At 41.6% G+C, this 17418-nt stretch overlaps 1 protein-coding gene across 4 annotated transcripts; it reads right to left on the bottom strand.

The window, feature by feature from the left end:
• Window positions 1–1421: 1421 nt before the first annotated feature.
• LOC139383879 (uncharacterized) lies at window positions 1422–14346 on the bottom strand. Of its 4 annotated transcripts, none has more exons than XM_071128473.1 (10): window positions 14049–14346; window positions 8156–8442; window positions 7318–7362; window positions 6789–6884; window positions 4871–4915; window positions 4505–4666; window positions 4198–4332; window positions 3970–4113; window positions 3515–3649; window positions 1422–3423 (listed from the first exon to the last, which is right to left on the bottom strand). In XM_071128473.1, exons 1-10 carry the CDS (start codon window positions 14141–14143, stop codon window positions 3302–3304), a joined length of 1266 nt encoding a protein of 421 aa, XP_070984574.1. In that variant the 5' UTR covers window positions 14144–14346; the 3' UTR covers window positions 1422–3301. The 4 variants fall into 4 exon arrangements, with proteins under 4 accessions (XP_070984574.1, XP_070984573.1, XP_070984575.1 ...); XM_071128472.1 differs by having other exon boundaries at window positions 3970–4122; window positions 14049–14320; XM_071128474.1 differs by lacking the exon at window positions 14049–14346 and adding an exon at window positions 10198–10367 and having other exon boundaries at window positions 3970–4122.
• Between the last annotated feature and the right edge of the window lie 3072 nt (window positions 14347–17418).

A 17418-nucleotide genomic window follows, 5' to 3' on the forward strand; every position in this document is an offset into this window, starting at 1 on the left:
GGTAAGTTTGGCGGCGTGAGTGAAGGAGGCTTTGTTGCGGAATAGAAAGCCGACTCTAGATTTGATTTTAGATTGGAGATGTTTGATATGAGTCTGGAAGGAGAGCTTACAGTCTAGCCAGACAGCTAGGTACTTATAGATGTCCACATATTCTAGGTCGGAACCATCCAGGGTGGTGATGCTAGTCGGGCGTGCGGGTGCAGGCAGCGAACGGTTGAAAAGCATGCATTTGGTTTTACAAACGTTTAAGAGCAGTTGGAGGCCACGGAAGGAGTGTTGTATGGCATTGAAGCTCGTTTGGAGGTTAGATAGCACAGTGTCCAAGGAAGGGCCAGAAGTATACAGAATGGTGTCGTCTGCGTAGAGGTGGATCAGGGAATCGCCCGCAACAAGAGCAACATCGTTGATATATACAGAGAAAAGAGTCGGCCCGAGAATTGAACCCTGTGGCACCCCCATGGAGACTGCCAGAGGACCGGACAACATGCCCTCCGATTTGACACACTGAACTCTGTCTGCAAAGTAGTTGGTGAACCAGGCAAGTCAGTCTGAGCGTGGCTCAGGTGCACCCGTGACCGGCTTGGAAACCAGATTGCACAGCGGAGAAGGTACGGTGGGATTCCAGATGGTCAGTGATCTGTTTGTTGACTAGGCTTTCGAAGACCTTAGATAGGCATGGCAGGATGGATATAGGTCTGTAGCAGTTTGGGTCCAGGGTGTCTCCCCCTTTGAAGAGGGGGATGACTGCGGCAGCTTTCCAATCCTTGGGGATCTCAGACGATATGAAAGAGAGGTTGAACAGGCTGGTAATAGGGATTGCGACAATGGCGGCGGATAGTTTCAGAAATAGAGGGTCCAGATTGTCAAGACTAGCTGATTTGTACGGGTCCAGGTTTTGCAGCTCTTTCAGAACATCTGCTATCTGGATTTGGGTAAAGGAGAAGCTGGAGGGTTGGGTGAGTAGCTGCGGGGGGGGGGGGGGGGGGAGAGCTGTTGTCCGAGGTAGGAGTAGCCAGGAGGAAGGCATGACCAGCCGTTGAGAAATGCTTGTTGAAGTTATCGATTATCATGGATTTATCAGTGGTGACCTAGCCTCAGTGCAGTGGGCAGCTGGGAGGAGGTGCTCTTGTTCTCTATGGACTTTACAGTGTCCCAAAACTTTTTTGAGTTAGAGCTACAGGATGCAAATTTCTGCTTGAAAAAGCTGGCCTTTGCTTTTGTCCACTGACTGTGTGTATTGGTTCCTGACTTCCCTGAACAGTTGCATATCGCGGGGACTATTCAACGCTATTGCAGTCCGCCATGGAGTAAATGGAGTAAACAGTGCACTGAAATACTAACTTGCAGGTTATTCTCTTGACAGCGCGACAACAACGATAGAAAAAGTAAGTAGGTAAGTGAATAAATACAGCCCAATAAAATAAATTCACTTTTAATTTATTTAATTTTTTTAACAAATAGTTACATAGCCTATATGGAAATAACAGACATGATCCAAGCACGTTAACCTGTAGACAGGAATAGGTTATAAAACGTCTACGATTCATTTCATTCGGTCAGTTCTACCACCTCAACATTGTTCATTTTAAACGGGGTTAAATATAATATTGTAAAGTTCAGCTTCAGTCCAAAATGGGACACTGCGTTACGGTCAAAAGATATGTGGTTTAGTCAGAAAAACACAATTTCTTTCTGGAACAAAAACCTCTTTGGATGAAGCCCCGGAAACCTAGGCCTAAAGACGCCACTCATAATTCCATTGTTAAATCTTTCCTCTGTCACGTTTGTGTGGTTGTTCTTTAGTATTGCTAGCAATAGTGGATCATATTACGCTGACGTATTACATGTTGTGCAATCATTAAGGGCATGTAGCCTATTTGAATCTTTATGGAACGCAGACCATACCTAGCAGTATAAAACCTGGAGTCTGGCGCACGGTTCACGACTACTGGACCGTTGTCATCTGTAATTAGTGACAATTATTAGGGTAGATTTATAGGACTCCTTGTTCAACCCCTATTGTACACTTCTCTCACCTTCCAATATTTAATCGATTGACCAATTGAATATGTCAACTTTCAGGCTTTTCAAACCTGTTTTTTTATTCATAAATTCTTTCCGAACCCGAAATAAGAGTATTTTTTAATAAGTGCTGAAGTGAGACGAATGTGTGTATTTAAATTACTTTCTTTTAATGATCTCTAAAATTCGGAACATTCTCTCCATATATTCTAGTGAGTCTGTTGAGAAAATTTGACTTAACAGGTGCTTTTCACCAAATTTAAAGGGATGTCTTTAGAAATAAATGTACTGAAAACTTATTTGAATGAAACTCCACCGGAAAATTAGTTCACCAGGAAGTATGAGGGTTTGCAGTGGTTGAATTACATTTATTCAGCATGTGCAAGGGAACCACACCTGCAAAGCACATTACACACCTGTTCTGTGTTTGGTGTGTCAAAGGGCTGGGTATGGTGACAATTAAAAAAACATGTTTCCATTATACAATAGACCTCTATTTTGAAAGTATGTTTGTTAATTATTTTGTCACATGCATAATTGTTCCTCTGAGTGGATGTGGATGCATCTGTTTGCAATACATGTTGAGTGGGTATATACCAGTATGTGTTTTGGCAACACCAAAAGGGGGTTTACATATGCACTCATAACACCATTATGAAATCATTCAAATCAAAATCAAATCAAGTGTTATTTGTCACATGCACCAAATACAACAGGTGTGGGTAGACCTTACAGTAAAATGCTTACTTACAAGCCCCTAAAAAATAAATCTTAAGAAGTTTTTAACCAAGAAAAAGAGTGTTGAGAAAAAATTTACTATGCCGAAACGTTGGTAAATACCCATTAAATTGCTGGGGGTTTATACATGGAGAGTGCAACTTTCTTTATTTTGATAGTTTATTCGTCATTAGAAAGCACTTCCACACAAACTATTACTCTGCACCTGCTCATGTTTTTTTAGCAAGAAAATATTTACGAAAATAAACTCAAAAATCTGAAATAATTTTTTTACATTTTTTTTTTTAGCTTTATTTTAACTAGGCAAGTCAGTTAAGAACAAATTCTTATTTTCAATGACGGCCTAGGAACAGTGGTTTAACTGCCTGTTCAGGGGCAGAACGACAGATTTGTACCTTGTCAGCTCGGGGGTTTGAACTTGCAACCTTCCAATGAGAAAAATATAAAAATAACAAATAATTAAGGAGCAACAAAAAAAAACATTCATAACATCAACAGTTTTTATGTAAAGGGCCCTCTTCTCATCCTCTCTCTTCCCTCTTTACTCTCCTCCCTCCTTTTTAGACGTCCTGATTCTTGAGAACAGCCATCCCGCCGCTCCACCAACTGCTGTTTTAACACGACCCACAGCTGCTGTAGCCTCTCCTGAAAGCCCTGCAGCACCTAGATGAAGACAACACACATCGCTGTTCCACATTCGAGATACAAATATCCTTACATTACCAATTAAAATGATAAATGACTCCCCACACACCTTTTGCAGCTGCTGTAGTCGTTCCTGAAAGCCCTCTCTCCTCGACTCCTCCCTCCACTTCAGACGCTCCAACAACTGCTGCTCTAACACCTCCCAAAGCCTTTGTAGCCTCTCCTGAGGCACCTAGAGGAAGACCTAGAGGAAGACCACACACATTGCTCTTCCACATACGAGATACAAACATCCTCACTGCTCTTATCCCAATTACCTTCTGGCCACGCCCCCTCCCTGCAACTCACCACACCTGATCAAGCCTTTACCTTACCTACTAAAAGTACCTTGTCTTTTCATGTATGCAATAAAGTGACAACTATTTCTTGCACTTTGACTACTGCCCCATAGTGGTAGCTTACCTACATGAACCAGCCTTAGCCTATACAGTCCTTAGCTCTAGAGGCCAAATATTAATTTGACTTACATGACCAATTTATCAATGATAAATGAATCTGACAAACCTCCTGCAGCAGCTGCTGTAGCTGCTCCTGTATCTTTTCCTTCCTCCTTTTCAGGTGTCCTTGTCCTTGAGGCCAGCCATCCTGCTGTTCCCCCAACTGCTGCTCCAACACCTCCCGCGGCTGCTGTAGCCGTTGCAGAGAGCCCTGCAGCACCTAGAGAAGACCACACACGTCACTATCCCATATATGAGAAACAAACTTGCTTACATTACACTGCCACTCACACACCTGCCGTAGCTGCTGTAGTAGCTGCTGCCGCTCCTGAGAACCCTGCTCCTGCGGCCCCCCATCCCAAGGCTCCACTAATCGCAGCTCCAGCACCTCCCACCGCCGCTGTAGCCGCTCCTGAAAGCCCTGCAGCACCTAGGTTGACCACATACACATCTGTCACTGTCCCACATAAAAAATAAAAATAAATCCAAACAGCAATGATAAACAACATCAAGTCATGTGATTTAGTAAGTTATGACATCACAAGAACCACCATTGTCCATCTTTATTTCATTCGAAAGACTGTAGCTTTCTTCGTATTTACCTGCTGACTGTAGAACAGCAACAAGACCTCCTGCTGCTACCCCACCTCCATTTACCACGGCCGCTGCAGACATCATGCTTGCTGCATATGATCCAGCAGCAATCCCACCAGCAGTGAATCCTATCGCTCCTAGGACAACTGGTGCCATTGCCACTGCCGCAACTATGAAGGCCCAGCAGAAACACTTGAGCAAGCAACCAGAAACATACCTGGCCTCGTGTTATAGGAGGTTGACAATAGTATGACTGTCCTGGGAATGTTTGGCCTAAACAACAAAACAAAGTAGCAATACTGTACATCTATACAAATTATTTGAAGCTGGTAATTGATCATTTGAATTCATGCTGACTAAATAAATAATCTCACCTGCTCCCACTGTTGCTGTTGCTGCTGCAGCAATTGTACCCGTTCCTAAACGGTAAAGAAAATATTGCTTATTTTACGATAACTTCCTTTTATGGCAACTGAACTTGTAATTCACCCAATCCATCAGAGTAACCTTGGTTGTTGATTGTAAACTAGGTGCTCACCATTTTGGATTCAAAATGTTAAAAGGACTTTTACTCAATACATTTTTTCTAGCCCATCAGTCCATCCTTCATATAGTCCCAAAATGTAATTATATACACTGCATATGAAAGCCTCATAGCTGTCCTAATAGAAAGCCTCATAGCTGTCCTAATAGAAAGCCTCATAGCTGTCCTAATAGAAAGCCTCATAGCTGTCCTAATAGAAAGCCTCATAGCTGTCCTAATAGAAAGCCTCATAGCTGTCCTAATAGAAAGCCTCATAGCTGTCCTAATAGAAAGCCTCATAGCTGTCCTAATAGAAAGCCTCATAGCTGTCCTAATAGAAAGCCTTTATAGCTGTCCTAATAGAAAGCCTCATAGCTGTCCTAATAGAAAGCCTCATAGCTGTCCTAATAGAAAGCCTCATAGCTATCCTAATAGAAAGCCTCATAGCTATCCTAATAGAAAGCCTCATAGCTATCCTAATAGAAAGCCTCATAGCTGTCCTAACAGAAAGCCTCATAGCTGTCCTAACAGAAAGCCTCATAGCTGTCCTAACAGAAAGCCTCATAGCTGTCCTAACAGAAAGCCTCATAGCTGTCCTAACAGAAAGCCTCATAGCTGTCCTAATAGAAAGCCTCATAGCTGTCCTAATAGAAAGCCTCATAGCTGTCCTAATAGAAAGCCTCATAGCTATCCTAATAGAAAGCCTCATAGCTATCCTAATAGAAAGCCTCATAGCTGTCCTAATAGAAAGCCTCATAGCTGTCCTAATAGAAAGCCTCATAGCTGTCCTAATAGAAAGCCTCATAGCTGTCCTAATAGAAAGCCTCATAGCTGTCCTAATAGAAAGCCTCATAGCTGTCCTAATAGAAAGCCTCATAGCTATCCTAATAGAAAGCCTCATAGCTGTCCTAATAGAAAGCCTCATAGCTGTCCTAATAGAAAGCCTCATAGCTGTCCTAACAGAAAGCCTCATAGCTGTCCTAACAGAAAGCCTCATAGCTGTCCTAACAGAAAGCCTCATAGCTGTCCTAACAGAAAGCCTCATAGCTGTCCTAACAGAAAGCCTCATAGCTGTCCTAACAGAAAGCCTCATAGCTGTCCTAATAGAAAGCCTCATAGCTATCCAAATAGAAAGCCTCATAGCTGTCCTAATAGAAAGCCTCATAGCTGTCCTAATAGAAAGCCTCATAGCTATCCTAATAGAAAGCCTCATAGCTGTCCTAATAGAAAGCCTCATAGCTATCCTAATAGAAAGCCTCATAGCTGTCCTAATAGAAAGCCTCATAGCTGTCCTAATAGAAAGCCTCATAGCTGTCCTAATAGAAAGCCTCATAGCTGTCCTAATAGAAAGCCTCATAGCTGTCCTAATAGAAAGCCTCATAGCTATCCTAATAGAAAGCCTGCATTTACTTCCTGGGAAAAAAATCTATAATTATGCTTTTTGACACAAAACACATTAGCATAGATATTTTCCAGGACTTCTGGTCTTGCTGAATACCACTTAAACCTATGAGTGTCATGGAGGTGGCTTTGGGACTTTAGTGGGTTTTGGCTCAGTGGGGTAATAGTTTCAAAGAACATGGGTGACCCAAAATGGATACACACAGGATACACATCCTTACATTATAAGAGCAAAGAAGAAAACGACTAAGTCAATCATCAATGATAAATTCTACTCAATAAGTCATATGATCTAAACAGTATAATCACAAACACTACCATTGGCTTCCTTTATTCCATCATGCCATTAAAGCTTTCTTTGATTTTACCTATTGCGGCGCCCCCTGCAGTTGCTCCAGCAGCAACCCCAACAGTAGTCACACCTGCCACTCCCAGGGCTACTGGTGCCCCCAACACTGCTGCAGCTGTGAAGGCCCAGCAGACAAGAGCATGCAACGAGCAAACAACCAAAAACATACATGGCTCCCTGTTATAGGAGGTTTGACAATGGTATCACTATAATGTGAATGACTTAGGCCTAAATGACAAAAGAAAGTAGTAACACAACTGTGAAATTATTTGAAGGTAACACCTAGAACGGGCTTAACCAATAATGTTCAGAGCATAGACTAGAGATTCCTTTTCTTATCCTGACAATTATTGTGCCATTTATACTGTGTTTCTTATTCTGGCAATTATTGTTCCATTTACATTGTTTGAACTTATGTCTACAATGGATTTTGACCACAGTGTTAGTTTTTTTATAGCAAAAATCAACAAATATAATACAGATCAATCAGATTAGTGGAGTTATTGGATCAAATATAATATTCATGCTGACTAAATACATTATCTTACTTGCTCCCACTGTTGCTGCTGCTCCTGTAATGATCATCCTTTTTCCTAAATAGAAAAAAAATATTGCTCTTTTATGATAACCTGCTTGTTGACAAAGCAGGTATGTGTTAGCCAGCAAGTCACCTAGTAATTCACCTAATCCACAACAGTAGCCTAACCTATTGTAGTTCGTTGAAAGTAAACTAGTTATTCACTATTTGGGATTTGAAAGGTTAAAAGGGTGCATTTTACTCATAAACCATCCTCTAACCCAAGGGGGGCAAAGAATGGCCCGTAAAACATGTATATTTTTTTACCCCTTTTTTCTCCCCAATTTCGTGGTATACAATTGGTAGTATTGAGAATTTTCCAGAACATGTGTGGCCATTATACATTTCAGTCCACACAGCTATCCTACATTTACTACCTTTAAAATATCCATGACACAAAACACATCATCATGGATATTTTCCAGGATTGCTAGTCATACTTAATATCACTTGATAACAGGAAACCTATGAATGTCATTGAGTTGGCTTTGTGAGTTTGGTGGCCTTTAGCTCAGTGGGCTAATACTTAAGAGGAATACAGATGACACAAGATGGATGCAGACATGACCTGTATTGCTGTGACCTGGAATCAACACATTATGTTCTGTTATTAAATATATGTTTGTTTTGGTAAATTCTAAACGTGTTTTGTACTTAACACTATCTGGCCAGCTATTAAATGTTTTCATAAGTATTTATGACCTTTAAACATTATGGGTGCATGTTGCTATTTGTACAAATGTTAAATATGGTGCTCACATTTTGAGGATCAGAATTGTGATAGTTTTGGGATGTTCTGTTTGACTCACTGTTCTGTTTGATTCTTTGTGAATCATCCGGGTCCTGAGGCTCCTGGCAGTCCCGAGGCTCCTGACAGTCCCGAGGCTCCTGACAGTCCCGAGGCTCCTGACCGTCCCGAGGCTCCTGACCGTCCCGAGGCTCCTGACCGTCCCGAGGCTCCTGACAGTCCCGAGGCTCCTGACAGTCCCGAGGCTCCTGACAGTCCCGAGGCTCTTGACCGTCCCGAGGCTCCTGACAGTCCCGAGGCTCTTGACCGTCCCGAGGCTCTTGACCGTCCCGAGGCTCCTGAGCATTGCTGAAGTAAACAGTGAGGGCATCAATCATTGCTGCACATGTTTCAGTCATTGTCAAGGTATTTAAGATGCACAGTCCCTCATTGCCAAGGCAAGCGCATAACAATGTTATCTTCTCTTCGTCTGGCAAGCCTATTATGTCTGCCCTGTGTAATGTACAACTCAAAATATTCTATTCAGTCATTCCAAGGCTCCTGCAGCTCACCGGGTACCGGCAGAGATATGGTCGGTGCACTACACAAAATATTGTGTCCCTTTTACTTAAAAAAAATGTAGGTAACTATTTGCGTCAGCTTTTTAAGTAAATCCAACAAGGAGGATATTTTAAGTATAATATGCTTCACTTTTAGTGTATTACAAACTCAAATATATTAAGTGCAAACAACTGGATCTCAAAATTCCCTTTCATTCAACTTAATTTTATCAGGTTCAGAACAGTTCTTTTTTTGTTTAGCCTGCTTAAGTCCTTCAAGTCCCAGAACTAATGTTATAAGTTTGATATACTTAATTTAATTAGTTACCAAACTACTATTGTAAGATTAATTTGCTGAATTTTCTCAGTATCGTAATTGATATTCTATGATGAATCTACAAATGTAGTAACTTATTGTATTCAGGTTAGTAAAATTGATTTAAATTGGGTTCCTACTACTCAAATATATACTCACAACTATACTTAAAAAGCTGATGTAAATAGTTGCCTCAACATAATTTACTAAAAATTGTTATTTCTATACAAGGGAATATGCAAAAAGAAACAACAGTGTTCAACTTCAACATCTTTATTTTGAATAAAATAAATGTTATAATTTCTTCAAACTCAAATTGCCCCTTAAACCCTACTCCTTAGGCATTTGTGGAGAGCTCATTATTTTGTCATCTGTAAGCATTCTGGGTATAACTACACCTTGCCTCCTTAGGTAAAGTTACCTGTACATCCAGATAGCTTGCACCTGACTACAAATCACTTCAGATGTTCACAACTGCATAAGGTTTAGGCGATAGTTTGGAATTAGCACTTTAGACAAAGCACAATATGAACTTTAGCTCAAATACCTCATTCAAGCTGTTTTAGATTAATTAAAACATGGGTTTTCAAAACATACATTGCACATATTGTTACAAAATACAGTGGCAAGAAAAAGCATGTGAACCCTTTGGAATTTCCTGGATTTCTGCATCAATTAGTCATACATTTTTTTCGGATCTTCATCTTAGTCACAACAATAGACAAACACAATGTGCTTAAACTAATAACACACACATGATTGTATTTTTATATATTGAATAAATAAATTTAAACATTCACAGTGTAGGTTGGAAAAAGTATGTGAACCCCTAGGTTAATGGCTTTTCCAAAAGCTAATTGTAGTCAGGAGTCCGCTAACCTGGAGTCCAATCAATGAGACGAGATAGGAGATGATTGTTAGAGCTGCCCTGCCCTATAAAAAACAGTTACAGAATTTGAGTTTGCTATTCACAAGAAGCATTGCCTGATGTGAACCATGCCTCGAACAAAAGCGATCTCAGAAGACCTACAGTAGATTCATTGTTGACTTGCATAAAGCTGGAAAGGGTCTCTAAAAGCCTTGATGTTCATCAGTCCACGGTAAGACAAATTGCCTATAAATGGAGAAAGTTCAGCACTGTTGCTACTCTCCCTAGGAGTGGCCGTCCTGCAAAGATGACAGCAAGAGCACAGTGCAGAATGCTCAATGAGGTTAAGGTGAATCCTTGAGTGTCAGCTAAAGACTTACAGAAATCTCTGGAACATGCTAACATCTCTGTTGACGAGTCTACGATACGTAAAAGACTAAACAAGAAGCCACTGCTGTCCAAAAAAAACATTGCTGCAAGTCTGAAGTTCGCAAAAGAGCACCTGGAGGTTCCACAGCGCTTCTTGCAAAATATTCTGTGGACAGATTAAACTAAAGTTGAGTTGTTCCTGGAGAAAAAAAAAGGCACAGCACACCAACATCAAAAACTCATCACAACTGTAAATTATGGTAGAGAGAGCATCATGATTTGGGGCTGCTTTGCTGCCTCAAGGCCTGGACAGCTTGCTATCATCGACGGAAAAATGAATTCCCAAGTCGATCAAGATATCATGCAGGAGAATGTAAGGCTATCTGTCCGCCAATGCATCACCCAACAGAAGTTGGGTGATGCAACAGGATAATGACCCAAATCATTAGAAGTAAATCAACTACAGAATGGCTTTAACAGAAGAAAATACACCTTCTGTAGTGGTCCAGTCAGAGTCCTGACCTCAATCCGATTTAAAATGTTGAGGCATGACCTCGCGAGCGGTTCACACCATACACCCTAAGAATATTGCTGAACTGAAACAGTTTTGTAAAGAGGAATGGTCCAAAATTCCTCCTGACCGTCGTGCAGGTCTGATCCGCAACTACAGAAACCCTTTGGTTGAGTTGCTGCCAAAGGAGGGTCAACCAGTTATTAAATCCAAGGGTTCACATACTTTCCCCACCCTACACTGTGAATGTTTACACAGTGTGTTCAATAAAGACATGAAAATGTATAATTGTTTGTGTGTTATTAGTTTAAGCAGACTGTCTATTGTTGTGACTTAGATGAAGATCAGATCAAATTTTATGACCAATTTATGCAGAAATCCAGGGGGGGATCTTCTGAACAGATAAGGACAAAATATGATCTGAGAGCCATAATGCTATTGGGAAACCCCTCCCAAAGCATGTGCAGAGTGAGAATGTTCAGACTAATCTTTAATGCATATTTCATTGTAGATTAGAATATTAGGTCAAGACAAAAATATATTTTGATCAATATACATTTTCTACCTACATTGACTATTTTCATTCAGCTGTATGTTGTACCCGAGTGAGCTCAAACATGGCTGGCCATCTTTCTTCTAAGTCTTTCAAAGGAAGGGCCTGAACGACATTTTGGCACTCACAATGTTGTAGTTGTCACATATTTGTACTTCTCCCAGTAGCTCCACTCACTCCCTCTCCAGGGTCTCATCTGTTTTTCCAGCAGGGTGGGAGGTAATTTACCTATGCCTTCTTTGTTTAAAAAAAAATATATTCCTGTCCTCTGGTGATTATCTCTTGAGTTCACTTCAAATCAAATTTTATTTGTCACATACACATGGTTAGCAGATGTTAATGCGAGTGTAGCGAAATGCTTGTGCTTCTAGTTCTGACAGTGCAGTAACATAACAATAATATTTAACAGTAATATCTAACAACTCCCCAACAACTACCTAATACACACAAATCTAAAGGGGTGAATGAGAATATGCACATGTAAGTATATGGATGAGCAATGGCGAAGGTGCAATAGATGGTATAAAATACAGTATATACATGTGATATGAGTAACGTATTATTTAGCATTATTTAGAGTGCATTGTATAAAGTGACTAGTGATCCATTTACTAAAGTGTCCAGTGATTGAGACCCAATGTAGGCAGCAGCCTCTCTGAGTTAATGATTTCTGTTTAGCAGTCTGATGGCCTTGAGATAGAAGCTGTTTTTCAGCCTCTCGGTCCCAGATTTGACACACCTGTACTGACCTCGCCTTCTGGATGATAACGGTGTGAACAGGCAGTTGCTCGGGTGGTTGATGTCCTTGATGATCTTTTGGCCTTCCTGTGACATCGGGTGCTGTAATGGTCATGCTGTTTCCTGAAGTCCACGATAATCTCCCTTGTTTTGTTGACGTTGAGTGAGAGGTTGTTTTCCTGACAACACACTCAGAGTGCCCTCACCTCCTCCCTGTAGGCTGTCTCGTCGTTGTTTGTAATCAAGCCCACTACCGTTGTGTCGTCTGCAAACATGATGATTAAGTTGGAGGTGTGCATGGCCACGCAGTCATGGGTGAACAGGTTGTACAGGAGAGGGCTGAGCATGCACCCTTGTGGGGACCCAGTGTTGAGGGTCAGCGAATTGGAGATGCTGTTTCCTACCTTCACCAACTGGGGGCGGCCCGTCAAAGTCCAGGACCCAATTGCACAGGGTGGGGTTGAGACCCAGGTCCTCCAGCTTGATGATGAGCTTGGAGGGTACTATGGTGTTGAATGCTGAGCTGTAGTCAATGAACAGCATTCTTACATAGGTATTTATTTTGTCCAGATGGGATAGGGCAGTGTGATGGCGATTGCATCGTCTGTGGACCTGTTGGGGCGGTGTGCAAACTGAAGTGGGTCTAGGGTGGCCGGTAAGGTGGAGGTGATATGATCCTTGACTAGTCTCTCAAAGCACTTTATGATGACAGAAGTGAGTGCTATGGGGCGGTAGTCATTTAGTTCAATTATCTTTTCCTTTTGGGTACAGGAACAATGGTAGCCATCTTGAAGCATGTGGGGACAACAGACTGGGATAGGGAGTGACTGAATATGTCCGTAAACACACCAGCCAGCTGGTCTGCGCATGCTTTGAGGACGCGGCTAGGAATGCCATCTGGGCCAGCAGCCTTGCGAGGGTTAACACGTTTAAATCTTTTACTCATGTCAGCCAAGGAGAAGGGGGGGGGGGGGCAGTCCTTGTTAGTGGGCTGTGACGGTGGTACTGTATTATCCTCAAAGCGGGCAACGGTGTTTAGTTTGTCTGGAAGTGTGACGTTGGTGTCCGTGACATGGCTGGATTTCATTTTGTAGTCTGTGATTTCATGTAGACCCTGCCACATACGTCTCGTGTCTGAGCTGTTGAATTGTGACTCCACATTGTCCCTGTACTGGCATTTAGCTTTTTTGATTGCCTTGCGGGGGGAATAACTACAATGTTTATATTCAGACATATTCCCAGACCTCTTTCCATGGTTAAATGCGGTGGGTCGCGCTTTCAGTTTTGTGCGAATGCCGCCATCCATCCACGGTTTCTGGTTAGTGTTAGGGTTGCGTCAATTCGAATCTGGTATCAGGATAAATATGACATTGAGTCACCGATTGTATACTATGTATTTTTTATTAGCTAAGCATTAAGTGGTACATGCAATTTTCATATGCACGGGCTCTCTGTCCCACCTCGCAGGGCAAACAGAGAACTGACTTGTTCCTGACAAAGATATTATAATATACTCTTGACAGAAGTAGTTCCTGCTTCCGAGCCGGCCTGTCAGAGTAGAGACTGGGCATGGTTTAAACTCACTCAGCCTTGTTGATTGTTGGCACACAGGCTGGTCCCAGCCTCCTAAGTGCTTCAGCGGTCAGTCGTTGTAGAATATCTATGCGCTCACACACTCAATACAGTTATCTCACACCTGGCTCCTGTTATCTAACAAAATACCGTTTGTTCCCGCAACACTACGTTCTGAATGTGCCCTCACAACTCATTGCACAGTGCCTGTCTTCATGTTATTCTGTATTTTTCCACCACGAGAAAAGGCCCATGGCCCTGAAACTGTTAACAATGTCTCAAGTCAGCTATGTTGCATAACACATATACCCACACAAGCCAACAGCAAATAATATTCCATCACATATGATATGGTAAGGGCTATAGTGTATAACACAGAACCTCACATTAGGGTTGGTTTTAATAGTCAACATGGTTAATTCAAATAACCAACTCATCAATCTTTCATTATTTGAATCAGCTGTGTAGTGCTATTGGCAAATACTCACATCAAAAATGGTGGTGTCCGTGGCACACCCTCGATGAACAGTTGAGGAAGGGGCCGACATGCGCGCAATCTCATTGCTCCATGTACAGCCCACATAGGATACGATAATGATAAGCCTTACACGGTTTACAAACCTGTGATAATGTTAACCATCAAGCTACAAAAAGCATCAAGCCTTCTATAATGCTTTTTATACTTTCACTTTCGAGCTTCAGGAACGAGATCTCCGCCCAGTTTCCATTTCAGGGAAGTGAGTGTAGGTTTACAGCCAGAGTCGCATATGTGAAGCGAGAGACACAACTCTGCACTTTGTCCTGGGTGAAATAAGACGCAATGCAGACAACGCGGTTAGTGTAGTTTTTTGACTGGAAGGCAATGGGATTGTGTCGCATTTGGTCAAGAAAAACATGTATTGTTCATTGATAACGTTGGACATAACTAAGAGACCTCAGTGCCGTACTTGCGAACATAAGCAACCATTTAAAGTTAAATGGATTCTCCAGTTAAAAATGCATATCAGCCAATGAAAAGCGTCGATTTACTTGCATGTGGCAGAAAGCTAAATTGTAGTTGGCTGAGTTCAATACGTTTGTACGTTCTGGGACATTCAATTGATAGGAAACAGTGCTGTACTGAACGACTGGAAAACGGGGAGAGGTTGGATTATGTATGGAGCCAGATAGCTGCCAAAAGGTTGAACGTATGTATCGTTAGGATCGTAAGAAAACCCATACTTAAATTGTTAGGATTGTAAGAAAAGCCATGTATGAAACATAAACATTACATTTAATCTGTGAACATACAATTACGGACTAACATTTAAGGCTTGAGCAAATCTTGTGTTGCAATTCTGATGTACCTTTCAGAGTTTTGGCAGTTTTATCTCCCCCCCCCCCCCCCCCCCCCCCCCCCCCCCCCCCCCCCCCCCCCCCCGGGGAGGGGCCAGCTTAGTATAAGACATAGGCATATAAATAGATGAGAGAGCTATGTTGTTGATGTAAATTGAGAAGAGCGTGGGGCCTAAGATCGAGCCTTGGGGTACTCCCTTGGTGACAGGCAGTGGCTTAGACAGCAGATGTTCTGACTTTATACATTGCACTCTTTGAGAGAGGTAGTTAGCAAACCAGGCCAAAGACTCCTCAAATACACCAATACTCCTTAGCCGGCCAAGTCAATAAAAGTAGCAGCACAGCATTGCGTAGAATCAAGGGCAATGGTGATATAATTTAGGACCTTTAAGGTTGCAGTGACACATCCTTAACCAGAACGGAAACCAGATTGCATACCAGAGAGAATACTATAGACTTCAAGAGAGCCAGCCAGTAGATTATTGACAAGTTTTTCTCACACTTTTGATAAACAGGGCAAAATAGAAATTGGCCTATAACAGTTAGGATCAGCTTGATCTCCACTTTTAAATAAAGGATGCACCGTGGTTGCCTTCCAAGCAATCGGAACCTCCCCAGAGAGGAGAGACAGGTTAAAAAGGTCAGAGACAGGCTTGGAGATAATAGGGGCTCTCACCTTAACTTCTTAAAGGTATAGGGGGCAGCATTTTCACTTTTGGATAAATAGCATGCCCAATTTCAACTTTCTGCCTCTCATGCCAAGAATATAAGATATGCATATTATTAGTAGATTTGGATTAAATTTCTAAAACTGTTTGAATCATGTCTGTGAGTATAACAGAACTTATGTAGCAGGCAAAACCCCGAGGACTAACCGTTCAGAACTTTTTTTTTTGAGGTCTCTGTCTGTTCAGTGAGTTCTCATTGGAAACAATATTTCTTAGGAACTTGTTTTCAGTTCCTACCGCTTCCACTGGATGTCACCAGTCTTTGGAATTTGGTTGAGGTTATTAATTTGTACAATGAAGATGTACGGCCATCTAGGAACTGCGTAACACTGTTGAGAGTTGCGCAAAACTTGAAAAGTAGCTTGGTTTGTTGTCTTCCTGTATTGAACACAGATAGACCCGTCTTCAATTTGATCAATTAATAATGTTTAAAAATACCTAAAGTTGTTTTACAAAAGTAGTTTGAAATGTTTTGGCAAAGTTTACAGGCAACTTTTTAAATATTTTGTTGTGATGTTGCGCAATTTGGAAGCTGTTTTTTTCTGGATCAAACGCGCCAAATAAATGGACATTTTGGATATATATGGACGGAATTAATCGAACAAAAGGACCAATTGTGATGTTTATGGGACATATTGGAGTGCCAACAAAAGAAGCTCGTCAAAGGTAAGGCATGTTTTATATTTTATTTCCACGTTTTGTGTAGCGCCTGCAGGGTTGAAATGTGCTACCCTCTTTGTTTACTGTTGTGCTATCATCAGATAATAGCTTCTTATGCTTTCGCCGAAAAGCCTTTTTAAAATCTGACATGTTGGCTGGATTCACAACGAGTGTAGCTTTAATTTAGTATCTTTCATGTGTGATTTAGTGAAAGTTAGATTTTTATATAATTTGCCGCGCTGCATTTCCCTGGCTTTTGGCCAAGTGGGTGAGGAGGAGGGTTTATTCTCCAGGTCTTTAACCATTTTCCAGAATTTCTTGGGGTTAGACCCACAGAGAGAGAACTGCTCCTTAAAGTAACTAACTTCGGCCTTCCGGATAGCCTGAGTGCACTTATTTCTCATTTGCCTGAACGAGAGTTAGTCAGCCTGAGTATGTGTATGCTGAGCCTTTCGCCAAATGGAATTCTTGAGGTGAAGTAACTTTGACAGATCACAGTTCAACCAGGGTCTGAACCTGTTTTTAATTCTCATTTTCTTTATGAGGGTGTGTTTGTTGACAATATCACTGAAAATATTAAAAAAGAAGGTCCAAGCGTCTTGGACAGATCAAGGATCAAGCTGATTCTATACCAAGTTACAGAGGCTAGTTCATGAAGGAAGGCTTGCTCAGTAAAGTTTTTTAGCAAGCGTCTATGACAAATCAGGACAGGTCGTTTCACTGTGCAGCCATTACAAACAAAGGCTGTAAAACAGTGATCACTAAGGTCATTACAGAAAACACCAGACTGATACCTGTCAGGATTATTTGTGAGGATAACATCAAGAAGAGTAGCCTTTTGTGTGTGTTTGGAGTCATACCTGGTTGGATTGGTAATAATCTGAGAAAGATTTAGGGAGTCCCATTGCTTTAGGACTTGGTCAGGTGGTTTAAGTATGTCCCAGTTTAGGTCATCTAGCTTGACAAATTCAGACTTAATGTAAGGGACCAGGAGAGAGCTTAGGGCAGGTAGGGTACAGGCCGGTGCTGATGGAGGACAATAACACCCAGCAACAGTCAACAAAGAGCTATTTGAAAGTTTAATGCTTAAAACCAGCAAATCAAATTGTTTGGGGACAGACTTGGTGGAGACAAC

The sequence above is a fragment of the Oncorhynchus clarkii genome, chromosome 25 (genome assembly GCF_045791955.1).
Source record: "Oncorhynchus clarkii lewisi isolate Uvic-CL-2024 chromosome 25, UVic_Ocla_1.0, whole genome shotgun sequence".
NCBI classification, from domain to species: Eukaryota; Metazoa; Chordata; class Actinopteri; order Salmoniformes; family Salmonidae; genus Oncorhynchus; species Oncorhynchus clarkii.

What these genes read in the sequence shown, in the direction of transcription:
- LOC139383879 (XM_071128472.1), bottom strand. Translation starts at nt 14,143, where the DNA reads ATGTGGGCTGTACATGGAGCAATGAGATTGCGCGCATGTCGGCCCCTT. An exon ending in TGCTGTTCTACAGTCAGCAG is followed by an intron (nt 4,333 to 4,504) that starts GTAAATACGAAG and finishes TGGTCAACCTAG; the next exon opens with GTGCTGCAGGGCTTTCAGGA. An exon ending in TACAGCAGCTGCTGCAGGAG is followed by an intron (nt 3,650 to 3,969) that starts GTTTGTCAGATT and finishes GTCTTCCTCTAG; the next exon opens with GTCTTCCTCTAGGTGCCTCA.